This window comes from Culex pipiens, chromosome 3 (genome assembly GCF_016801865.2).
Source record: "Culex pipiens pallens isolate TS chromosome 3, TS_CPP_V2, whole genome shotgun sequence".
Taxonomy (NCBI): Eukaryota; Metazoa; Arthropoda; class Insecta; order Diptera; family Culicidae; genus Culex; species Culex pipiens.
Window position 1 is genome coordinate 174527103 of NC_068939.1, and position 27253 is coordinate 174554355.

At 39.5% G+C, this 27253-nt stretch overlaps 1 protein-coding gene across 3 annotated transcripts in view; it reads left to right on the plus strand.

Annotated features, from left to right (window-relative positions):
• Positions 1-26833, plus strand: part of LOC120428225 (uncharacterized) — a 113164-nt gene extending 86331 nt beyond the window's left edge. The window contains exons 1-6 of one of the 3 annotated variants that reach the window (XM_052710337.1): positions 16392-16500; positions 17070-17209; positions 17270-18376; positions 18447-18680; positions 22836-24103; positions 24164-26833. In XM_052710337.1, coding sequence (XP_052566297.1) covers positions 17158-17209; positions 17270-18376; positions 18447-18680; positions 22836-24103; positions 24164-26044 — 4542 coding nt within the window. In that variant the 5' untranslated portion in view covers positions 16392-16500; positions 17070-17157 and the 3' untranslated portion in view covers positions 26045-26833. Of the gene's footprint in view, positions 1-16391; positions 16501-17069; positions 17210-17269; positions 18377-18446; positions 18681-22835; positions 24104-24163 lie in introns of those variants that run through there. The other 2 variants (XM_052710336.1, XM_052710338.1) reach the window with 2 other exon arrangements.
• Positions 26834-27253: the final 420 nt, after the last annotated feature.

A 27253-nucleotide genomic window follows, 5' to 3' on the forward strand; every position in this document is an offset into this window, starting at 1 on the left:
AGTCCTATTTGTTTCGCTGAGTGAAGCGATTGAGCAAGCCGCAGGCCGCCAGCGTGTCGGGTTCGCTCGCGAATGGTCGGCATAGATTCGCTCGGCGATGAGTGAGTACTGATCTTTGATCCGAAAATCAGGACCCTTGATTGAAAGATATTAATTTTCCAATTTGTTATTTTTAGCAGAGAAAAGTAGGCAATTTCGTCGTTCGAGAATTACAAAAAGTAGTTTCACGACGGAGCTGCAAAAATATTTTTTTGTTCTGAATTCATGAAAAATGGGAATATCCCTTAAAACGTGTGAATTAATATGTTGTTGTTAATTCATTTATTTCTGGCAGCTTTAACTTTCTTGGTCATTCGCTGCCCTGTGAATTAATAACATTTCAATAGAAACATATTAAGGCGTTTGAAATATCAATTTCATTGTCCTCCGAGGGTTAATCCATCATCCAAGTCAAATCAACTACAGCGCGCAAAGTAGTAACTGCTGTTAAACTTTTTACGATCATAATATTACCCACCGTGCTCGCTGCTGGGGATGCATGCAACTGAAACAGGTGGACTTTTGTGAAGAGAGAGAGAGCGAGGTAGACGAGGGGGTCATTCCTAATTGCATACGCGGCGGGAATTATCGTCGTCGTCGTCTAATGTTGTTGAGTGTTGCCCACGATGATGATTGCCCGGTTTTTATTGTCGGCCGGGACTCACGTGAAATCGTGAGCTTTTCGGAGAGGGGGGAATTGTTGTTTGTTGGTAGAGAACTGCCAGGTTTGCTTTGATGGAGGTCGTTGGCGGTTAACTTTTTTTGAATTTGATGGTAATTTTTGAATTGAGATTTGGTGCTTCAAGCGCACGCAGTCTGAGATAATTGTGTCGCCACCTTCAAGAATCGTTTGAAGTTTTATGAAGTGCGAGAACTCTGTATAAAATATATAACAGAACAATGTTACGATGTCAAGTTCACATGGAAACCCCCCCTACTTGCGACCGTCATTACGTGTGCATCACATCTCCGGAAAATGATTGTAGAACACGTGTCCGACCGTCGTCGTTTGCACAACAACCCGCGTAGACAAGGGAACGATTAATTAACAAGTTCCCGTTTTCACCGAAGAGAGAACCCGTGGGATAGTTTCAACCACACCCCGGAGATCACGCAAGGTGTTCCAATCCCATGCACCTCTGTTCGGAAGCAAATTTGATACAAATTCTAATGATGTTATCACTTTTTTTTTCTTGTTGTTGCGTGAATTAAGACACCACCTTACACTTCCGCTTCTTGAGGTACCAATCTCGTGTTGATTGTTTCAGCTCCGCTGGACAATTCGGAGAACTTCAGGTCATCCATCAAAACCGTTGAACACGCAAAGTCCCACTCACGTGTTCGTATCGTCAAGTAGATAACGAAATTCTGCGACGTTGGCTCAACTGAGAGCTTCACTTGGTTCAACAACAACAGCAAGTGCTTGTGTAAACACCCGCTGTAGGTAGCATCTTGAACTGTTTTGTTCGCTCGATGCTCAGCAGCTAGCGGATGATGAGTTGGATATCTGGCAGCAGCTCGTTGCGTCCAGAATGATGTTAATGAAGACACACCGGGTCGTTGTAGCTGCGGAGCAGCAATTAAGACAACAGTAAGCAATTTGCATCATACGAAGCTGGCCAGTATAGTGCAAGCAGGCAGTAAGAAGGTCACCGCTGGAGAACTGTTTCCAGTGCAGTGCAGCGCATCTGGGCCCTTGACACGCATTGAAATTGGTTCTACCGTTTGTTCTGAGTTCCCACGATAACGGTTCTCGCAGGTTAGCTTGCCGGTCGAGGTCGACCTGATTCCACAGATCCTTTGTTTCCCGTGGGGGGAAATTGCTATCACTGAAGACATGACCTTTCAGCAGGTCCGACAGGCACGCGTTCTGCCACGGTTCGTGCCGTATCATCAAGTTCCTCCAGCCATTTCGTAACAACTACTTTTTCCAGTTTATCTCGTAACTTTCAGGGCTAATCCTGAAAACCAAAAAAAAAAACAACAAGTAATCAAATACCTTTAGGAAACTGTTTGGGGTACCTGTCACGCGCTGCGTCGTCGTGAACCAATTAAAATTCCGGCCATGTGCCCGGGCTGGCTTGGCCGCGGCGTCGTCGTTGCCAATCGTGCGCGGAATTTGAACCAGTTGGCACAGCACACTCGGAGAGTAATGGCACACACGTGATTGTCATTCCCCAAACAGAGAGATAAACTCGATTGGTGGCTGGCGTGTAGGTATTATCTCATTGAGTGGTGTGGCCGTGATTGCCAAAATGGGTTGAAGACATGACGCTCCAGATGTGACTACGCATTTGGCTGAATTGAAAGTAAAACTAAACCAGCGTGGGATAGTATGGGAACCAATGTTAGTTTTCAAGATGAAATATTATGCTTTGCATCATTAATTGTATAAAAGGTTTTTGTGAATATATCTATTTTAAAATATACTTTGTTGGCTGAAAAAGTCTGAATCTGTTAGAATATTTAGAATTTATTAATCCCATTAAACATTTCTTCACATTTTTTCAAAGCTACCAAAAATAAAAGTTTCACAAAATAAAACGTTGTTGAAAGGAATTTAAAAATATAACTCACTGTCCAACTTTCTTCTTGGAATGTCAATAACAAAAAGGGATATTTCTTAAAGACTTAAAAACTGCACAAAAAAAATCTTCGATTTTTTCCAATAATTTACCGTTCTATGCAAATATGATCGACTTAATTAACGGTTGTCTAAAAACAAACAAAATATAATGGCAAAAAAAACCTGGATAATATAAAATTCTGGAGAAAGGATTGCTGAGAATGTTACACCACGGCGTGTTTTCTAGAACAATCTTTTCAGGAAAAAATAGTCATCGCTACTTTTAAATGTGTCTTATAGGAAATTTCCTCAGCTTTCCATTGCTTCTTAAAGCGAAATGATTCATCGGGAAATTTCGGAGATATCTGTATTTTATGTTTGTTGTTTTAAATTCCTTCAATATTTATTGGAAACTTTATACTAACAGTTCAGAAAACTTATCAAATGAAGTGTTTCATGTGTCATTTACTCATCAAAATGTACAAAATGAGACAAAAAACAACTTTGTAGAAGGTTGCAAACCGCTAAACATTTTGAAAATTATGTTTTGTCTGAGTTTCTGAATATATGGGATTTATTCAGAAATGTAAATGATAAAACAGTGTAAAAATATATTTTTTACCTAGAATTATTAGATTATTACATATTTTTGGTGTACAAATATCACGTGTCTGCTCTGATTTAGCTTGTTCAACCAAAATTTTGGCAGGTTTGTGATTGTTAATGATATTATTGGATTTTAATGATTTTTTTTATATTTTCTTAAGCAAAGTAACCAGGAACATAAATACAAACATGATTGAAAATCAAAAATTTACTACATATTACTGTTCAAAAGTCTTTTTTATAAGTATAAAATACAATTAAAATTTTATAAAATGTTTACTGTTGAAAATGCACTTAAAAAAAAGACAAAACTCGAGTCTTTCAACTCAGAATGCTGAAAACACAGTCACAAACTTTTTTTTGTTTGAACAAAAACTAAATATTATTTTGACAAAAAAAATCAAGCTGAAACTTCCTTTCTAAACTTTTTGAAAAAAATCAAGGTTTATATAAAACATTAAAAAAATAGAGATAGACTCCTAAAATTTTGCTAATTCCTTGATCATTTCATACAAAAAAAAACTAAACAATCATTTGCATGAGGCAAAGTAATTCTCCTAAAGCTTGCAACAAGAGTGTGCAATTCTATTTCAAGGATTAAACATGTTTTGTATCCATGCAACTGGTTAATATTTGGTTAAGGAAATATGATATTTATTTATAAAAATTTAATAATACCCTATCAATCTCAAACCTGCAAAAATGACGGTTGTATCAGCTAATTCCAAGCTGAATCAGAGAAGTCCGGTGTTATTTGCACACAAAAATTGGACTGGACTGTCATTTAAAAGTTTCCAATAAATATTAAAGGAATTTAAACCAAAAAACTTAAAATATAGATATCTAAGAATTTTCTCGATGAAACATTTCGCTCTTAGAAGCATTGGAAAGCTGAGAAAATTTCCTATAAGACACATTTGAAAGTAGCGATGACTATTTTTTCTCCTTGAGGTTGCGCAGAAAACACGCCGTGACACAATTGTCGAATTTTTTTTACCAATTTCCAACCTTATTTGTTATGACTTTTAAAACTTTTGTTTGGATCCGATTAAAAGAAACGCAAAATCAAATAAACTTTTTTTAATGGACTCCTATTTTTCCTCAATAATTTACACCTTTTTCAAAGCACTGAAAACATTTCTGTGTGCATCTTACTGATATTTAAGTATAATTTAAAAAAAAAACCTTATCTTGAAGTCTGTAGCACCATCCTAGAACACATTCCATTAATATTATGAATATCTGATGCAAAGTTACTCTAGTAATAGTAGCAGTTATTGTAGAATGTTATTTCTGCTCTCGCTAACTCGACTGAAATTTATGGAATTTATTTCATAAATACAATTGTCATGAGGGGAGGGGTTGGGGTTGACAATTCCAAAAAAAAAGTGTCCACGTGGTTTGTGGATGGTCCCTTATTAAAAAGCGGGATATTTCGATCTCAAACATATCAGTACATTAAAAATTTTTTTTATGGAGATGCTTTTTTGCAGTTTTATTTTAAACACGATAGACACGTCTAAGAATCTTAAAAATATAACCTACCTAATTTACAAACTATGGGTTTATAAAAAAGTCTGTTTTTCCATAAAAATTTGTCAACTGTCCACACAAAAAAATTCTCAAGGAGATCAAAAAATTTTACGAATGATTCATTTTTTTTTATAGTTGAAAATCGGACAAATAGTTCCCTAGTTCCCTAATCTAACTATATTTCAGTTTTTTGCATGCCATGGCAAGATTTTTTCCTATTCTGCAATTTTCTTAAAAGAAAGAATTTTTTGCTTAAAACATAAAAAGAATAAAACAAAATGTGTTTTTTAGATTAGTTTGTAGGGACAAGGTGAATTTAAAAATCATGAAAAATGACAGTATTTTTTTTAAATAAGTCCTATAATTAAATGAAACACAATAGCTTATAAGACCGTTTTTAAAAAAAATGTAGATATTTTTCCGTGTTTATTTTCCCTGGATTTTTCCAAAACCGGGAAATTTTTAAAATTTGTCCCGGGAATTCCCGAAAATGAAAAAAAAAACAAATTTTGGTCTGGAAATTCAGATTAGGTTTAAGGAAGTAGATGACAAGTTCAATGCATAGTAATCGATAAGAATTTTAATGCATTAAACTTTGTTTTTTTTAATTTTATATATATTTAAAAGAGTTGTGAATTATATTTACGTATATTTTTTAAATTTGAAAAAAGGTATCTTTTTCAATTATTTAAATCGCCGCAATCTGGGCCAAATCAGGACAAATGTAAGCTAAATTTATTACAATTTTTTTAAATGACTTCGATTAAAACAGGAACAGAACAAAACAATTAATTCACCGATTTCCGACTTTATTGTTTTAAAATCTCCTGTATCTATTCAGACTGTTTTCCCCTGTTGGCGGTAGTAACTAATAGATAATTTGAAAAACATGTTTCTAATCTAATCTAACCCTAGTGCAGCCAGTCTGTCGAGGGCATCCTGGAAAATGCCTTAGGTTGATTAAAGCCTAGCATCCTCTTGTCATTATTAACAATTGCAGTGCCCCAATGCAATAAATTGCTTCACCCAAAACTGGCAGCGCTAGTCCGAGAAAATGATGGTCTCGAGTCGAGAGAATAGTGGACGCAGAGAACACAGCTCGAGATTGGCGATAGAACTATTCTCTCGAGGTTCATTTGCAAAAAAAGTTCATCCGTCAAACAAAAAACCAAAAGTGTCGACAACGGGAATCGAACCAGAGACCTTTGACAAACCAATCCAATGACTTAGCTGCCTCGGCCACCACAGCTTGGTGGCCATGGAGAAGTCAGAAGTCGATGTATGACACTTGTTGGAGATTTATTGATTCAACTAACGAATGAACTCATTTGTTATGATGGTGTGAGTTGGTACCATTATTCTATCGATTTTGGCACTGAGTCCTCAATAAATTTTGAGAGAACGATTATCTCGATTCTGAATTTTGGGTGTTTGAAACATCACAAACGTTAAAGCGGCCAGGCCAACTGCGTAAAGTTAATCGCAAAGATGATTCGTTGAATTGCATCGAGTTTCAACAATACATTTCTGAATCTACAGGGGAGGAAGAATCGTGGGGATCCCCCGCTGACGTTCCTGTTTGTTTAGGCAATTAATCGTTGGGAGCACCATGCTAAGAAGTTTTGGTGCTCCGGGACCCTCGGGGATGGGACATTGTATTTTCACACATGCCCTTGACACTATTTGCCGTGGTTATAGCGCCACAACTCGCTCAGATAATTTGTAAAACATGTTTTTCATAAAACATGAAATTCAAAAAGTATCTAAAATTTTACATTAACTTGTGTGATTTTATTTGTTGTTGCTTTTTGTTTTTAGACACTTTCAAAGAAATTTTTCCAGTTTTTCCAGTCATGTCATATAAAAATATATAATAGAAATATGTTTGTGAAAGATTTATGTCTTTTATTTGAATCACATTGGATAAAACATTGTAGGTAGTTTATTTAAAATCCAAAGCACAACAAGGATCATCCAAAATCCATTTTTAATTTCTTTTAAGCTTTAATATTATTGAGCTAATTCTATGATTTAACGCTTGAAAAACAAAACAAATATAGAGATTACATAGATTTTATGACTGTTTCAAAAATATCCCGGGATTCCAAAAATATTTTTCCCGTTTACCGGGAAATTCCAAACCCAGGAAAATTGGACGCCCTACTTATGGACATCAATTTTTGATTCGTTTTTAAGTGATTTTGTAGCCTGCGAAAAAAAAACACATTTTGAGGAAATAGCAAAATTTATGAAGAACTGTTTAATTCACGTGCACGGAAAAAATTAGTTCCCAAAATCGTGAACCATCGAACTTCATGAACGCTTCTTCACGATTTTGGTATCTGATTTTTCACCACATGTTTAAATCGATATTAAACAAGCGTTTCCGAGGTTTATTTAGAAAATCTCTCAACTTCATAGTACTAAACCTTGGTTCAAGTGCAACGGGTGATGTTAAACCACCCAAGCTTCCGAGATCACTAGCCAGACAGACAGACGGACGGCTCTACAACAAGCACAACATCATGCTCCAGTAAACAACGTGGGTAAAACTGGCAAAACCTCCTCCCAGAGCGACTCTATTGTTTCGGCATCGTGCGACGATCGACTTTTCACCACCCACCTGCCTGCAACTGCCACGTGTGGTGTGCAGCACGTCATGTTCAACAACAAACCCGCTTTTCTTTGCAGCAGCCTCGGAAATTGCATGCAACTCGAACGCGATCACGAGGAGGGATGACGACCAGGTGATCGTGATTAGCCTCGCGTGCCCCCCTCCCGTGCTTCAGCTGCGAGCTTAACGGCGTTGCACTGTTAATTGGAAGTCGGCCCAAGTTCAGGGTTGCGACTGTGCACAACAACAACAAAGTGGGATTTGCAGCTTGAGTGGAAAGGTCAACGTCAAGAAAAATAGACTCGTGTAAGAACGTCATTGGAGGGTAATCTTCTGGGATTGATTGAAAATTGAATAGACCGGGACCAGGACAGAAATCGCCAACACGACCCTAGTGATCAGCGCGCGCGTATAAATAACTTCAACGCCGGCTAATATCACTGCAAGGCAATGATGCAGCGTGTAGTTATCGTGCCGCACAGACCATCATTAGCTGCGGTGCCGGGTCCGGATTTGAATTTCTAAACAGTTCACAGTACAGGTACAATAGTTCTGGATGATGTCGAGATAGGGCTACCTTGGCGCGATCGAGGGAGAATTGTTAAGTATGTGATGCACAGAGGAAGGCTGTCCGCCGGGAAGATCCACACTTCCTGGCATTGTTTGTGTGGTGAGATTCAGAAGGTTGTTCGCTTGGTGAGTTCTTTGAAGTTCCTGGAGGAATATACACTGTATACGGGAGCATGCTCTGAAGCTGTGATAGCGGATGTAACTGCGATAGTGACAAATATGGAGTTGTTAAAATTTTACCTGGTAAATCGGTTCCAAAAATCGTAAACAATATTTCATGAAATTGGGAAAAGTGTTCATGGTTCTTAATTTCATTATTGTTTGTTCACGATTTTGGGAACTGATTTTTCTCCGTGTACTGAAAAACATATTGAACATAGTCAAGAAACTTGAAAAGATTTTTTCACAAAATGTTAGATATTTTGAAATGTTTTTTGAAGTAATTTTATTTTTTGGCTCTGATCAAACTCAACGATCTTTGCCAAACTTTTCAAAGAATTTCGTACAGAAACAAACAGTCAATAACAGCAAAAAAATAACCGTTACTTTGTGACCCAACCCATCCACCCCGAAAAAAGTCAAGTTCAAATTAGCGAAAAAGCACCGCAGATTTGACAGATTCCTTCTACGGTGGGTTGGGCCGGCAAACGGTAAATTTTTAAGGGTGTTGTTTTTAGCAATTAGCTACCGGAGAGGTACTAATTCAACCGGGTGGTGGTCTGTGACAATCGTTTTGCTTGCTGTATCGTCAGGTGGTCGTAGTACTAGCGAAAAAAAAAGAGTAGAAATAACTTTGCAATTAGATAGCTATAATTCAATTCATAGCCAGATGACATAATTTCAAACCCACACAGACTTTTGTACTTTCTTCTCACAGGCTAGGACGGCAATTTGCCGTACACTCTGCCGTAATTACAACCTTTGTGACGATGACGGGTACTTTTCGCTAGTATCAACTTAGGAATAGCACTATCCTAACAGTAGAAAACAGTGTTGCCGATCGGTCGGTCTCGCAGCGGGAAGTTTAATTAAAATCTAACACCGCCCAATTAGTGAGTTGACAGTTCGGAAAGAGAGATAAATTATGACCCACGGGTGAACAATTGAGGTCCAGCTGAAAATGTGGACCGTTAAGTATTTTTAATTGTGACTCATGAAAAAAAGTAGGGGAAATATACCCTTTCTTATCAAACACCTATCTTCGTCATATGAAGAGTTTGATGCTCGATTAAAACTCCAAAAATACTATTTAGGCTAGAAACATACCAGCAACAGCACTGCCTCAAGTAAGCACGCAAAATTATGCCATTTACTGGCCAAATATGAGAAGTTAACTGCTTAACGAAAATCGCCATCAATATCTTTTCACTTGCGCTTACGTTTTCAAAGCGCTTAAGATAAAATAAAATTACCGGCAACATGTTCTTTTGACCATCACTTAGTCCCTCACTTGAAAAATAATCCCGAAACATGTAAATAATTAGCAAGCGCCATCAAAAAATCAAACGCACCAAGTCTTTTGACGTTTGAATTTTTGACGACCCATTCCAATCGAAGGCTGAAGAAAACCGAAGCGAAGGCAAATAAAGAACAAAGGGTGGCCACCAACACCACCAGCAGCACCTGTTGGAGTGAGCCAGTGATACCAGGAAATTTTCTCTCTAAATGCTACTTTTCGTGAGTGTTCGCTTAAAATTTCATCCATTTTGGCAGCACTAAGCAGACCCAAAAGAGCGCTGGAAGAAAAAAGAACTGTGCAGAAAATAGGAAAATGGGCGTGGCCCAATGCATTCTCGTCTGATTAGAATGCATTTGGGATTTTTTTAAATGCTTGTTAAAGGAATAACATTATTTTTAATAAAAGTGAAAATAAACAGAAATGGTGTACTTGGTTTTGGTAAATTTCAAGGAACACTCCAGATTATCCAGCATCATTCAAACACGACTGCTTATTAGGCTTAAAATGGGTATACAGTCGCCTCTATGGTTGTCAATATCCAAGGGACCGTTGAGGAAGAGAATTATCAGTTTACAGAACGATGCAAAATGAAGACTCGATTGAAAATATTTGAGAAAATCATGGCAACGTCCATCAAACAAAAACAAACTAATGTCAAACACCCTTCAAAGCTTCGTTTCGCCAAGAAAAATGTCTATGCAAGCCATGAGAAAGTAAAATTATTAACAACCGAAAGAGATTTTTAAAGCAAACAGAATCCAAGGGACCATCGAGGAAGAGATCCTTCAAGCAAGGGAAAATATCGAGGAATGAAGATAATTGAAGTATGCAGATTGAAGGAACTGAAGAATTCATCGATAGATGGATAATCATTGATATCGAGAAGAGCCAAAGAGTCGACTGTATTTCCCCTACAAATTTGAAGGTGTTTTTAGAAATTTACAGAAATTATAATTTTAGTTTTTTTCACATAATCGTTGCAAGCGCTTTTGGGATCCATAACAACCCCACCTATTTTCTTCTAATAATACCGCTCGAAATCAATCGTTGGCAATCCACTCGAGCATGTTATCGTTTGAAGTTGTGAATTGATAAAGACACCCACCTCGAAAGGCTGTTAATCGATTGGCACTTCGGCTCATTTACTTTTTTAAACTCGCCATCTAGATATGGCCGGAATGTTGTTTGTCATTTAAGAATAGATATCGGGCAAACGTATCCATGTTGGACCTAGTGCCAATTTTTGACATACTTCGAAAAAATCCGTTGATTTAGATAATTTGAGTATTTATCCTCTTGATCAAATCCTAGTTCAAGAACGATTCTTTGTAGAGCAAAATGTCAACGATTTTCGACCTAGGTCCAAAATACATCCATCAACCATTTTACTATTTTCAGCTTGACATAACAAGCTGATAAGTTGTTGTTGTTTATTTCATAAACGTGAGCTGATTAAAGTTCTACAGTTTTTGAATAGTCTTGTTGAAAACAGACTTCAAAGAGTGGGTCCAAAATAGGGACATCTACCCACCATTCGACGACGTCATGCTCACGCATTCGTCTCAAATCAATAACCAATCAGCGTTTTCGCGTGATGGGCCTTCAACTCCCCGTCGGAAGTTGACCCCCCGTTCACAGCACGAACCAAGCTGATGACATCACCCTAATCGGAGGTACAAACACATCTTCCAATTCGCCACAATCGCATAATCGCGCGTCCCTTGTGCACTTTCAACGATTCCACTTCTGGAAAAAGAAACTTTCACTAGCCTCACACTGCTGTTGTTGTGGTGGAGTTCCCATGAAGTATGTATCTCCGATGCATTAGTGGAACTCCATCGCTGAATTAAAAAGGGAGCAACAGCGGTGGCACGAACTCGGCTAAGTAGCTTCTAATTGCTTGGAAATTGAAAGTAATTGTAGTTTTGTGCACTATTACGATGGGGGGAAATTACTCCGAACTCCGCGAGAGATGCACGTGCCAATGAAGTCAGACAATGAAATTGTATCAAGATTCGAGTCAGCTACACCTTGGGCTGTGGCATCTGGAAGTAGCTGGTGGAAAAATACCTTCGCGAACCGGCCTGAAGCTCATCGCGATGATGTGATTTGATTCGCTAATCAACTTCCATTGTGGCACAGGCCCAGCTAAATGCTTCTGTGTACTACCAGCAATGTCGTAATTTGTGACGAACATGGAAGAATCTCCCAGGGTGTCTCCATTACATGTGTAGTCATGTTTCAAAAAACAATCAAGTAAAAAATATGGCCGTTCAGAAGAAGTTGCTTGTTTTGATTCTACGCAGTTGTTGATTTTAGCAAACAAATGTGTTAACTTAGCTAGTTTTCCAGCTGAGTTGGTGACAGAAGCTGCTTTTTGTGACACAATAGCCCATTTTGTAGATTCGTCAAAAATCTTGCTCATTTTGCCTAACAAATTTGCTCCATTTCCAGCTTTCGTGATAAGCACAATTGCTGTTCAGCAGATTGCATCGCCGCCGAGTTGCATAATCCCGAGCCATGAGTCCATATTGTTTGCAGATGACTTGATTTTAATTGTCAAACGTTGTGTAACCCCTCCATTCCGCGGATGCACCGCGCGAGAAAGTTTTCCTCTTCGTCTTATCGTCTTGCGCAGACTTTTGTGCACCAGTACGGTGTTTGACTTAAATCATAATCATCGGAGGGGAGGCCGGTTAGTTGATTTAAAGGTGCGAGAGAGAGAGAGACGAAGCTCAGTCGAAGAAGAAAGAGAAGAAGTAAAACAAAACAAGTGCATCCGAGCCGGCGCAGGTGATTATTCGACAACAAAGAGAGAGAAAGCGATCTTCGATAATAGAGATATTAAATTGAAAACTAACAATCAAGCGATAAATCAAATCGCTTTTTTTTTGCTTTTTTTGGATTCGTCTGAGTGTTTTGCTACCACTTTTTTTTTCTTGCTTAAGAGGAAGGGTGATGCGTGGGTGTTAATGACCGGCTGTGGCCTCTCGTGGGTGGTGGGACGTTGAATCTTTGTTTTTTGCTTCTTCTAAGTACACTTTTATTTCGTGCCGCCACCGCCATTGATCGTCAAAATCGCTCAATGGGATCGATATCATGGAGTTTTTCCGATCGATTTCTGGACATTATTTTAGTTTACTTCCGTTTTCCGTTTTTCGTCGCACTAAAGCGTGTAAGAAAAGGGTGTAGCGAGTTTTTGCTATCCGCTTTAATTACTTTTTTCCCTGTTGTAAATTGTTTAATCGATGGAAAATTACTTTTTGAGTACTTGCGTCATTATTAGTTAGCATGAATCAATGGGAAAATTTAAACAATACTGAACATGTAAGCATTTACGCTCATAAAAAAATTAGACGATTAAATTAAAAAAGGGTTTCAAAATGCGTTTTACACCAGTTGTTTTTAATAATTAGTTTTCAAAATACATAAGCTGGATGAATTTTTTTTTGCGGTTTTTCACAAAAAAATAAAATTATTATGATCGATTTTGAACGCAGCAAATTGCATTTCAAATTGTTTTCAGTTCATATGACGTCTACTTCTATCAAAATTTTGAAGGTTTTTTTTAAATAATATGTTTTTGCCCCCTGATTTTCAGGGCCGATTCAAGGGCGCCCCGACATAAACTTTGAAAAATATTTACAGTGGCCTAACTTGAGAACTGATTACTTTAAAGATATATTTATAAATGAGAAATTATTTGTTCAATGACAAATATATTTCTTTTAGTATATTTTTTTAATTCAAACGATTAATTCAAATAAAACCTTAAACAATACTCACAACCATTATTTAGTATAATTTTATAAATAAAAAACAAATACGCTGTCATATTTTTTTCTAAAAATCTTTTAAAATTAATCTTATTGGATTTTCAAAATACATAATTATAAAAAGGCAAATACAAACGAAGCGAATCACAAAATGCTGTATACATTATAAGGCTTTCTAGGCCCAGTGAAAAAATATAATTTAACCCAAAAATGAGGAACTTCTGATGCAAACAATAGAGATATGCAAGCACGAGAGTGGATTAGATTGTAAGAGAAACTCGTCTGTCAAAATCAGCTGTGTTCTTTGTTATACGAGCACTTTGAATGTGTTGGTAAATGTCGGCCTTAATACAATTGCTCTACCTTAAAAAAAAAAAAATATATATATATATATATTAATGAATATCTGAAAAAAAAATCCGAAAATCTGTGGCCTTTTTTCAATCTGTGGTCCTAAAATCCATAAACTATAAAATCTCAAAAGTTCCAACATATGTTATGTTTGTCTCGGTTCATTTTCGTCCAATTTAAATTCGCCCTATTTCAACAAATAGTTTTAAAAAAAGTTTTGAAAGAAACTTGCTTGTTCACTTCCCATTAAACTATTGATTGCTTGATATGGGTTGAAAAAGCTTTTAGAGCAATTCTCTATCAAAACCGGAAATGGATTTTATTTGTATTTTTTGATTTGGCTCAAACTTTGTGGGGCCTTCCCTATGACCAAAGAAGCTATTTTGTGTGATTGGTTCACCCATACAAGTCTCCATACAATTTTGGCAGCTGTCCATACAAAAAGGGTACGTAAATATTCGAACAGCTGTAACTTTGAGTGAATTTTCTGATCAATTTGGTGTCTTCGGCAAAGTTGTATGTATTGTTGAGGACTATTGAGAAAAATATAGGTACACGGAAAAAAAATTGCAGATTTTTTAATCAACTTTAATTTCACAAAAACTCAATTTCCCAAAATACGTATTTTCTGATTTTCGAGATTTTTTGAATAGAGAAACATGGCCAAAAGTTGCAGCCGAGTTATGAATTTTTGAAAAAAACTGTGATTTTTGGTAAAAATCGAAATTTAATGAAAAAAAAATTATGTAAAATTGAATTTGCATTCGAAAAGTACTTTACAGATTTTTTGATAAAGGGCTCTGTTCTCAAGATATAGCCACCGAAAGTTTGATTTTAGCGCGATTAACATTTTTACATTGAATATTACGCTCATTTAAAATGCTGGTCTTGATTTAAAAATTTTCAAATTTTTTTTTCGCAAAATTTTACGAATGTTTTATCCCAAGTAACCATCCAGCACTAAATATAGTCACTGTACTGCACTAACAGCGCATTTCCAGCTGCGGGTAAAAGCTAAAGTGTTTTCACATCTGCATCAAAAGCGCTTTTACAGCGGATTTGCAGCTGGATTTGGACTTTATATTTCTGTTTTAGTGCAGGGCCCCTACTGTTAGTGTCCCACCCCTACAAAATGTCAAAAAAGAGAAAGGCAAAAAAAGTTGCTCCCTCTCTCTCTCTTCCTTCCTTTCTCCTTCGTGTCATTCTATTTTCGGATTGTTTTCATTCTACGTTGCCGACACAGCTGATGGACCGTGATTTTTTTGTTCTGAGGAACATTGTTTGGGATATTGATCATGCAGTTTTCAGTAGATTTCGCTGGTTCCTGAGCCCGTGCCGTCTCGCCTGTTTGGGAAGTGCTTTACGTACGTGATTGCACAACAAGAGGTGATGTTTCACCCGATCACGAACACGCTCTAAATCCATGTTTCTTACATGTTGCTGAATATTGTTATGAAATCTTCCACCGTCAAAGAAAATACACTTTGTACAACTAGAATCAATTTATTATTTGATAATTAATGCACTTTATACATAACTTATTACGCCCAATACTTTTCCTGGACCTGCAACCTAGCGAACACTCCATTACTGCTGGTCTTGATGCCCAAAACTTTAAATCCTTCCATCCGTACACCGTCATTTTCGCCGCCAAAACATCGCCACTTCCCGTCAGCACATCCTCTGGGGGGCAGGAACACCAAGCCGGATGTTCCAGGATGATCAAGGAAAACTTCATTACACAAATTTTTGCCTCGGATTTGTCCCTTTCCGCTCGCCTCCGGAACGGTCTAGATAGGAGGAAATATGCCTTTTTTGTAATCCTATAAACCATTAAGTTTCTTTTAATATTTATTTTATTATTTCTTTTAATTAAACTTACCTATTTGGTAAAATAACAGTTGAAAAAATCCAATTCTGATTGTTTGTCAAGCACAACATAAATCCTCAAATTTTTGCCATTTTTCTCCGCTGGTTTGTTTATGTTGAATAGATGAGAGAGCAAGAATTATTTTTGGTTTTGTTTTATAGTGCTCTCTCTTTCGCTCTTACGCAACTCAATCTCGTGTTGCCAGTTTGTAGAAATAAAATTTTAGCAGTGTTGCTAGTAGCAGCAATTAATCAGCACTATTTCAGCTACTTCCAGAGCACTTCTTTTAGAGCTGATTTGCTCTGAGTACAGCTATTTTATGACTGATGTGCTGTTGAATGCTGGTTACCAGCCAATTTATGATTTATTTTAATGCTGGACAGTTACTTGGGATGTTTTAACATTGAAAATCAGACCATTAATTGCTGAAATATCGACATTTGAATTTCCGAGCTTCTAAATTATTGATTTTCAATCCAAACAGCATGGTGTACATTAGGGTGGTCCAATATTTATGTATGCCACATTTTGCTAACCTTCAAAACATTACATAACATGTAATTCGTTCACGCTACCCTTCCCAAGGTCACGTAAGCTTGTAGCTAAAATAAAGCACGCAATTTATTACGCGACCTAAAACGTGACCTGAAAACGTTCGAAAAAAGGATTCTTTTATCTGCTTAGTTCATTAATGTGTCCACAGGTCACGTTTTGATCTACGACGACGCAGTGCATGATTCAGCAACACAACAAGTACTTTTAAAAGCTCTACAATAAGTTGGACGTCATCACGCAAAGAGTCCCGGGAATGAGTTCTGATTTTTTATACTGGATTTGTACCCAAAAAAAAATCCGGTCAATTTTAGCAACATTTACCCTAGAAAAACTTCTCATATTTACCTGAAGCAGCCGCGGTACCGGCTGCGGCAGCGCCTACTATCTCAGCACACGCAAACAAGACTTTTGTTTTTAGTTACCTTTTATCGCCGACGACGTCGGCTGGGCGCGTCGCGACGTCCTCTCAGTTTGGTTTGTTCTAGGACTAGACGTCGTTCTAGTGACCTACAAAAACGGGTGGTTTGCCAAGTGTTTGTTCTGGAGGGAATTGATTTTTTTGTAAGTAAGTTAAATGTTTTGATTGGAGGATTTTCCTTTTATTAGTGAATTCTATGTGCTGCGAAAACATCACGTGTGCTCAATTCAGAAGTCTTATCTCAACCCTAAGTACACTCTTCTAGCTTAGTTGAGTGTTGAAACCTATCCTCGATAGTGTGTGCTTAGTTTCTAAGGGTAGTCCACCCGACTAAATGTTGTAATGCACCAAATAGATTGTGTAGGAGGATCGCAATGGAATTTAATCTAAATTGAACGATTGGATAAGCGGACCCGCGAATTGCGCGCTGGACCTTGCAGGGTAAACCTGTTCGCTTGACCGCACACACCACTAATGGCGTTATCGCGTACATTCTTCAATTTGTGCTGCTGATAATAGCGCCGAGTTTGTGTGCGCACGCTGATAACGAATCACGGGGAAAACTCTGCAAACAGCGAAGCAATTTTATCACCTCTGGTGGACCAAACTTGGAATCATTGTCTCTGGCGTGGTTAATTCGTTGGATATGGATTAATCATCGACAGAGTGATATCATCGAATGACCACAAAGATGTTTTTTTTTTGTTTTCAGAAACCCCCGAAAAGATAAGTTATGGTAGGACGACTTTACCCAAACTAGAAGCAAGCTCCAATTGCAGTAACTTCCCCGTTCCGTCAAGATGAACGGATTGTCCACGCTGAATCGGCTGCTCGGCAAACGGAACAAAGATGGTGCGTTAGTCCTTCTTGACCTTGTATCGACCATCCTAACACTTTCAATATCTCTTGCAGTTTCCAAGTCGACATCGAACCTCAGCCGGTCCACGACCAACCTGGACACCTCTAGTCAGTACAACAAGATCGTGCCGCTGGCCGCCATGACGAACGCACCGTTCGAGCAGACGTTCCGTATCACGGTGCTGCTGCCCCGCGACCAGCTGTACGTGGCCCGTATCGGGGCCAAAACGCGACTTGCCGCGCTCATGGACATGATTTGCATCGACAAGCAGCTGGACGCCCAGAAGTACCTCTTCCGGCATCCGTCCGACTTTCACCAGGGCTTCGAGCTGGACCTGACCATCGGAGAGGTCGGTCTCAACGAGATCCGGCTAGTGTCCAAGAAAGAGCTGGAAAACCTGCAGAACAATGAGTACCGACTCAGTACGAGCGACATCTTCCGGTTGCACCAGAAGAACATCCGCGAGAGCTCAGTGTCCTCGTCGGACCTCAGCAGAACCTCCCGGGTAGCGCTCAAAACCACTAGTCCCTACAGTTCAACCAACTCGCTCAACTCCATGGACTCGTCCGGACTGAGCTCAAGCTCGCGAGGTGGCGTCAACGGCAACCAGCACCACCCGCCAGTTGCCCCAATGCGCAAGAAACGGGTCGCACCACGACCTCCCAGCCAAAACTCAATCCCCGAGAAAGGCCCACTGGAGACGCCAAAAGCCGACCCCATCTTCAAGGAACCCCAACTTCCGCCCTACTCCAAAAAGAACTTCCACGTGTCATCGCCCAACCTGTTCAGCCGCGACCTGAAACCAGTCGACGTCGCAAACAACAACAACAACGAGTACAACGGAACCCCCGACAGCAACGGCAACGGCCACCACGTGGAAACCGTCGAGGAGATGCACAACATCATCAACACCAAAACGTCCTACAGCACGCTCAAGAACCGACCCACGTCGATGTACATCATCCGGGAACCGCCGGAGAACGGAAACGGCGACCTAACCAACCCCGACGTCGGAGGCGGCAGCATGCTGGACATCGTCAACCACTCCCGCACCTCGTCCAACTCGTCCGACGTCAAAGATCCCCGCGACTTCCAGGAAGGTCCGCCTGAACCTCAGCAACGACCCATCACTCCCTCCCGGAAGCGGCTCGATTCGAACGGTTCGAATTGGCTTGCCCTTCCCCACAGAACCCCGTACTAACCTTTCCCGTATTTCGATCTTTCTTTCAGCGAAAAAGGCCAAACCTCCGGCGCCGGCTCCACCACCGCGGGGCGTGTCCCTTGGGACGTTGAAGGCGCAGCCGGCAGCGGTGGCGACGCCAGAGCCGAAGATCGTGCCAACGCCTTCGCCGAGGGCACCCGCAAGGGCGGCCGCGGCCGCCGAAGAGCTGCGGGACAACGAAACCATCATCTCGGAGACGGACTCCAACTTTAGCGAGGGCGATGAGTTGCAGAGAAATAGAGGTAAGGGCAGATTGGCAAACAAAAAGATTTGGGTTGATTCTAAAATCATGAAATTTTAAACCGGCTCCGTGGCTTAATGGTTACGGCTTCTGCCTCACAAGCAGAAGGTTCAGGGATCAAATCCCGGTCGGTACCTTTGAAATTTGGAATCAGGAATTGGAACAAAAACGAAACTGAATCAGGTGGGATTCGAACTTCACACCTCTGGATTGATGGTCTGGGACTCTAACCAGTCGGTCATCTGAAGGTTATAAAACATGTTGTATTCTTCTCATATTAAATACGCTTTGATCCCTGATTTGCCTGAAGGGATTTGGAGTCTTAAGATAGATCAAGGATCCGTCTGGTGCTTGCTTCTATGTTAAGGCGGGGCCGGACAATGCCCGACGACCTCGGAATTGGGCCGCTAGGATCTCTGCCATTCTGAAATGGGTCGTTGGAAGCAACGTGAGGGCTATCACCACCTAATACCCGGGACTGAGATAAGTTGTATCAGCATTCGGCATATACAAAGTCTTCAGACATTTTACATTCTTAAATTTTAAAATTCTCAAACAGTAAAAGTCTTAAAATCTAAATGTCTTAGAATCTAAAAATCAAGAGTCCTTAAAAATCTGCAATCCAAAAATTCATAAATTTTTGAATTCTAAAATTCTTAATTTGTAAAAGTTTAAAAATCGGAAAATCTAAAATTGAAGAATTATTATATTCTTACATTCTTACAATCCTAAAATGGAAAATTCCGAACCTCTTAAATCCTTACAACAAACATTTAAAAAGCTAAGAAAAATCTACACAGAAAAAAATATTTCTGTAAATTTACATTATTTATCATGTACCAAAAGGTATCATGATAAATGATGTTTATTTACATTAGGTTCATTGGAAATTTACACTAGATTCATTGGAAATTTACATTAGTTTTGAAAATTTACATTAGTTTTGGAATTTACATTAGTTTTGAAATTTACATGAGTTCAAATCAACTAATTCTGGTGGGCCAATGGGAATGAGAAGCTGGACTTGGATTGCAGTAGGAAAAGGGTGTGGCCTATGTTCTATTTTAAACTGAGTGAAGCGGGCAGCAAAAGGAAATTATGATTTTAAAAAGTTGTTTCACAGGTAGGGGACGCTTTCTCGTCGACGGCCAAGTGGAATAACGCTGGACTGGAATCGAACGGACGACGGGTAGAATGTTCGGTGTTACTGCTGCTACCCGCTGCCAACTGAGCCATCTTCGCATTTTATAAACGAGCGGCTAAAGCATCAACTTGTTCAGGGCGAGGCTCAGGCAGTGGGCCAGCGAAGTATGAGAGCGATAGAAAGAGAACCAAATATTACTATTTTTAGTTCGGGTAGTTTTGAAGTCAACGTTTGGCAGAAATACATTGGATATATTATTTACATTAAATAGGAATTTACAGGAAGCCGAACACGGGTAGAAATTCATCAGATTTGAGTTTCCATGCTCAACGTTTCCATTAGATTCATGATTTACATTAGATTTAGATTTACATTGGAGTAATTTCCATGACTTTTTACTCTTTACATCATATTTCAACATTACATTGAGTGAGTTTACATAAGAAACAGTAATTACGTGCTGTGTAAATTTACATATTTTTTTCTGTGTAGGAGTCAAAGAGAATCTAAAAATTTAAAAATCATAAAATCTTTACAATCTCAAAATCTTAATATATTTAAATATCTAAATATCTAAATACCTAAATATCTCAATATCTAAATATCTTATTATCTAATTATCTAAATAAATAAATATCTAATTATCTAAATATCTAAATATCTAATTATCTAAATATCTAAATATCTATATATCTAAATATCTAAATATCTTAATATCTAAATATCTAAATATCTAAACATCTAAATATCTTAATATCTTAATATCTAAATACAGTAGTTGTTCGGTAACTGGGCTGAGAACGTAGCCCAGTCATCGAATGCTGTTCGCTAACTGGGCTGAACGAAAAATAACGAGGGGACTACCGATGCATAGTATTTATTTGATGAAATATAAAAATAAAAGTTACTCAAATTTGTTTACAATGATCACTTTTCATATTTCTTTAATTGTGACTTGAAATTACATAAAAGTTTGAAAAAAGTTTTTTTATTTGCTGACCATGATTTTTGCATCCATTAACCCCTCGGTGATTTCGGTTTGTTTTGGTTTTTTGACGTTTGTCTGCTTTTTAACTGGGCTACGGCCCAGTTATCGAGCGCCCAGTTAAAAAGCAGCCCAGTTAAACAACGCCCAGTTACCGAACAACTACTGTATCTAAATATCTAAATATCTAAATACCTAAATATCTAATTATCAAATTATCTAAATATCTTAATATTTAAATATCTAAATCTACAAATCAGAAATCTCAAAACCTTAAAATTAACAAATCTTACTTTTAAAATATCAAAATTTAAAAATCTTTATACTAAAAATTTAAAATCTGATAAAACTGAATATCTGAAATTTCAAAATAAATTAATTCAAAAACTTGTAGATCCAAAAATAAAAATATCTTTTGATAATAGGGCCTAAAATATATAAAAAAAATACAAAATCATAAAATTTTTTTTTTTAAATTCATGTTTTTAAAATTTCAATGTTCTATTTTCTCAATCACTTAAAATTTCACAAATCACAATTCAAAAACCATAAAAAAATCTAGGATTCTTAAAATCTAAGATTATTTATATTTTGAACTCTCTGAAATTCTAAATCTAAATCTAAAAATCTGTTTAAAATTCCGAAAATCTGAAGATCTATAAATCTAATCTGATCTAATATTCTAAAAATATAAAATTAATCTTATAAACTTAGATTACTTATATCTTGGACTCTCTGGAGTATTTTTAAATATCTCAAAATCTTTAGATTAAAAATCAATATCTCGAAGTCATGTCGAAGTCTGAAATTCCAAAAAAAATCTAATGATCTAAAAATATAAAAAATAGAAGTCTAGAAATAAAAAAAAAACTATAAATTAAATAATCTTAATGTCTAAAAAAATCTTCAAATCTAAAAATCTCACTCAATGATCTAAAAAAACATAAATTCCTAAATGTAATAATCTGTATGTCTTAAGATTTATAAACTTAATTATGTAAAAATCTTGAAATCTAAATACCGTAAAATGTAAAAATCTAGAAATCAAGAAAGCTAAAAAATCCTTATACCTGAAAATTTTAAAAGTGACAATTTTAAAATCTAATGATTTAAAAATCGCTGATTGTGAAAATCTAAAAATCCGATTTTTAAAATCTAAAAATATTTATCTAAAATTTTCAGTTTCTCAAAATCTTCAAATTAAAATTTTAAATTTTATAGTTTAACATTTTTAACTTACTGAAATATCTCAAAATATATAGAAATATATAGATTAAAAAATCTTAATGTGTCGAAATCTTGTTGAAGTATACTGCCGTTCTACATAATTGTCCCATGTTCAAAAAAGTGCAACTGAGAAAAACGCGATTGAAATTTTTCTACCGATTGCTGTGTTTCTACGCATAATTGTCCCGTGGGTTCCTATTCGCCCTATGTGTCCCTTATCGCCCCAGTTAGAAGTTTATCACCCTTATTTGTGATTCTCTTGCTATACAATAGGTAAACAAGACATGATGCTTAGTAAAACTGATGATTCCGTGTAATAAAATACTTGGTGGGACAATTATGCGTAGAAGTTCAACGATGGGACAAACAGACTTGGTGTTGTTTTTAATGAGTTTGCGAACAAAGTACCAGATTTTATGTGTTTTTCTTAAAGTACACATAAAACTAAACTTAAAAATGTCATAAAGTCAAAATCGTCCAAAACTGACATGGGACAATTATGCGTAGAACGGCAGTATAATGTTTAAAAAATCTATAAATTTTACGATCCAGAAATCTAAAAATCTTCAAATTTGGAGTCCTAAAATCCAAAAATTAAAAAATGGAAAATCTTGAAATTAAATTAAAAAAAAAACTTAGAAAATTTAAAATCTAAGGATCTAAAAATCTTCAGTTTTAGGAATCAATAAACCTTAAAACCTTAAAATCTAAAAATCAAAAAAATTGAAAATTAATAAAAAATCTTTTTCAGAAATCTGAAAACATTTTTGAAAAACTGATCATTTTTTTTCCTTTTTCAGAAACTGTAAGTAAGCTGAACGCGGTCAACAGCACGCACCAACCGGCGACCCCCACCACCACCCCGGTGAACGTGTCCAAAGTGATGCTCAACGTGGACCAGAGCTCCGGACCGTCATCGCTATCGCCGGAAGTGGACCGCAAGCCACCACCAACCAACGGCGCATCCTCCGTATCGATCAAGATCGTAAAGGAGGAGCAACCGACGACCAACGGCCACCACGAGCCGTCCAAACCGGCGACACCGATCCAGGTGTCCAAGGTTCACATCGTTCCGTCCGAGCAGGACGTCTCGGTAGATGAAAGTGAGGAATCGATCGAAAGGAGACTCTCGAATGGCAACAGTTCCGACGAGGACATCAAAATCTACAACATCGAGTCGGGCAAGGAGTTGCGCATTCCGGAGAAGAAGGACCAAACGGTGCGGTCGCCCAGCCCGGAGGAGGAGGAACAGTGGACTTACACGTTGCCGGCGCCGCCCAAGTTCGCCGACTCTTCGATCAAGTCCGGCGAGTACGACGAGAAGCAGCGCTACTTTGAGCTGCAGTCGACCTTCGTGGACAACACCACGTTCGTGACGGATCGCGTCACGGTCCACTCGGACGAAACGGAGCAGATCCGGCCGATCATCCGCGAGAAGGTACTGCTGGACGAGAGCCTGGGGGAGGTTGACACGGTGAAGTGTCCCTCGCCGACGGATACTCTGGGGGAGAGTGAGGTTGGCAGTAGCGGAAGCAGCCCCGGTGAAGTGCTGATCAATTCCGACCTGGAGGATGGGTACCGCGGGGGGAGTGAACTGCGCGAGTCGATGATCCAGACGCTGGAGAAGCGGCGCGAAAAGCTGAAGGAAAGCGAACTGCAAGAGCTGAAGGAGTCGATCGAGGGGGGCGTGAAGCAGGATGAGCCGGAAGTGCCCAACGAGAGTGATATTATGAAGTGTGCCAAATTGAACGAGGAAACGGTCGTGGACGACTACACGGTGGTCGTGAGGAGGAGCAGTGGCAGCAGCGTCACGCGGTCGCAGTCGGTTATCGAGACGGGTAGGAAGCATAGTGATGGAGAGAATCCGGTGGTTCAGAAAAGCGACGTGATTAAGGAGTTGGCGCAGGTCATCACGGAAGAGAATGGGCTGAAGAGTGTGCTGAATGGGAAGAAAGGTGGCGAGGAGGAAGAGGAGATTGCCGGTGCCAATCAGAACAGCAACTTTAAGATATCGACGTACAACGGGCTGCACAAGGACAGCTTGGTTGTGGCTCCGGTTGAGGAGAAGGTAACTTCAAACTTTGTTTCAGAATTGGGAGTTCAAACACTTAAAAACCCTTTATTTCAGCCCGTTTCAGCGCCAGCGTCGCAAAAGTCCGACAGCGAGGAGGAGAACGTGATCGTGCGGCGCAAAATCTCGGCCGATTCGATTCTCCGCAGCAAGCTGAGCAGCGACGAGGACGAAGCCAAGACCTCGTACCAAAGCAGCGCCAAGAAGGAGGCCGGCGGTCCGGTCAAGCGCCGCAGTCTGACCGTGCTGAACAAATCTCCCAAGAACATCAACCGCAGCGATTCGTTCCACTCGACGCGGTCCGACTACATCCAGTCGCTGGCCAGCAACGGGTTACGGTTGACGCCGCGCAGTACGTCGTACATTTCGCTGATTGGGGCGCAAAAGTTCGAGAATCGCTTCGCGCAGAGCAACCGCAGGAAGTCGACGAGCGAGATGAGCATTTGCGACTCGCCGTCGCTGCAGAGTCTGCAGGTGATCAAGAACATCCTGAACACGTCGAGGAGTAATTTGGCCGCGGCAGCGCACGGGGATAAGAAGGAGGGAGGGGAGGAGGAGCAGCAGCAGGAGCTGCTGCCGATGGCGGCCATCAAGCGGAATAGTTTTACGGATATCTCCACGTTGGTGCAGTTCAAGAGTGAGGTGGTGAGGAGTGGGTTGACTAGACGAGAGAGTTTGGTGGAAAGGAAGATTGAGGAGGTTGAGACGGTGAAGAGTGTGGACGAGGAGGACGATTTGAAGAAGGAGGTTGAGAAGCTGGACGATCTGGTAAGTACGAAGATATCCGAAAAGTTGGAACCATTGTTTGATGTTTCTAATGAATCCAAGAGTGATGATGAAAAGCTTCAGAATAAGCAGTTGACGGCCACTGTTACGAAGCAGGCGCAAACTACGGTGGTGAACATCACCACGACCAGTACGACCGTAGCGCACAGTGGGGTGACTGTGAACGGTGGTCAAAATGGTGCGATAAACGAACAAAAGTGGAAGTACCAAGGTCCTCCGACCATAAACCTGACCACGTGGAGTGAACGTCCCAAAATTGATGTGTCCATTAAATCTGACCGGGATTACCGGTTCGGGGGTAGCTCGACGCTTCCCAGAGGTTACCGTAATGTTAATAACACTACCAAAATTAATATAAACGCGCCATCGGCGCCAGCTAGCGAGAAGGACGACGGTTACGACTGTCCTGATTCACGCGAACAAGTGCCATTAAACAGCGGTGAAGCGCAGGCTTTCTCGCTACCTCAGGAGGTAAACCGACCGGAACCGGTTTCGATCACCAGCATCACCACCACCGACCGACTTCCCATCGTCCGGGCCGTGGAGTACAAGAAGAACATCGTCCCACCCCCGGTCGTAGCTCAAAAACCGGAAAAGTCCTACTTTTACGAAACCTTTTCGCGAACGGCAGCTCCACAACCGTCCGGAACCGCCACCATCAACCGGCTAAGCCTGGGCTACCAAAAGTTCCAACCGGTCGTGCGAGGCTTCAAGTCGATGGACGAGAAAGACCTCGCACCCCGCCAACGACCCGTCTCTATGATCGAGTCCACCAACATCTCCACCGCCATCCTGCGCAGCACCCCGGCCCGCGCAGAGAAACCACCCGCGCCGGAAGTGTCCACGAGTCTACCGTTCGGACAAAACACCCTACGTAGAACCGGCCTCAAGGACAAAATCCTTGCTCAAAACGCGGCGGAGCCGCCGAAAGCAATCCCATCGGAGCCGGTAATCGTGCCCCTGAAGGCCACCCCGGTTGCCGCGGTCGTGCCTCCGCCACCTCCGCCCAAGATGACCACTCCGGTGGTGCGGGCTGCCATCGTCAAGAGGCCACTGCCGCCACCGGCCCAGGCCGATCCGCGGTCGGCCCTCCTGGACGCGATTCGCGGCTTCAACAAGGACAAGCTGCGCAAGGAAGCCACGGAGGAGTAGTCGTTGTTATTTATTTATATCTACTCTGATTTTGTTTACCCTACCCTCCCTTTTGCTGTTTCTTCAGCTTGTTTTATTTTAACATTATCGTTTTATTATTGTTTTGTTTTATGATTAATAAAAAAAAATATTGAAAATACTGGGTAATGAAAATATGGCTCACTAAGCCCAATTTTCCATAGTTCAAGCACGAACAAACAGACGTAAATCATTTAACAGTTTCATACAACTGTCAAACGCGTGACAACGAGCTGTGGTGAATTCAGATTTGCCGTGGTGAGTTTCCAGATCACTCAAAATGGCCGTTAATTTGTTGATTGATTGGTTTTAAAAGAAATTTACGTCTTTCTGTCTGCTGATAAAATACGATGCGTCTCCATCAAATAGCAGTGGAAACGCATAGTACTTCAAACCATATTTTCACGACCCCATTTGTGAGCAAAACCCTTAAATGTACAGTTGACGCGCACGCACGTTATTAATATGGGACCAAAGGTTAACGGTGTTTTACATGGAGCAATTTTAACGAAGTGAACGTGAAAAGGGAAAAAAATCCCTGTCAAGCACAACACGCAACTTGTTTTACTTACTACCAACTAAACTAGTAGTAATCGTACTCTGTCTAACAGAAAAAAAAGTGTTAATTCAAGACTAAACAAAGCAAGATAATTGAGAATCAACTGCACACAGCACAGACACACATAAAAGAACACACACACATGCGATACAACACTCGGGTATTAATGGTTAATTCGTCAACACATTCCACTGGTCCAGATTTGGCTGCCATTTTTGGAAAAATTTTGGGCGGGAAATTTTTATTACCACGCAGCCAAATCTCCCGCAGGGAATGGAAAAAAGTAATCATCAGTCATTAAACGTTAGGTGTAAAATTCACTAGGTTTTTAGTAGAGATGCGAGAGTAATATATGGTAGAATAATCAAATCATAGAAACAAGCAAAAAAAAAAAGAGAAACGCTGTCCGAAATCAGGATATTACGCGCGGTTGTACATTTTAAAAACGAACTTATTTCAAATAAACTGATATTATACAAAAACTGCTGGAAGTTATTTTAATGAGAAATTCCTTGTCATTGGTTAGGGGCGCTTATGCTCCAACTACAGGTAATTACTACATATATCTCAACTTTTTGTGAATCTCTGAAACTAATAACTAAAAACCTCCCAAATTCAGGGTTGTAAAATAT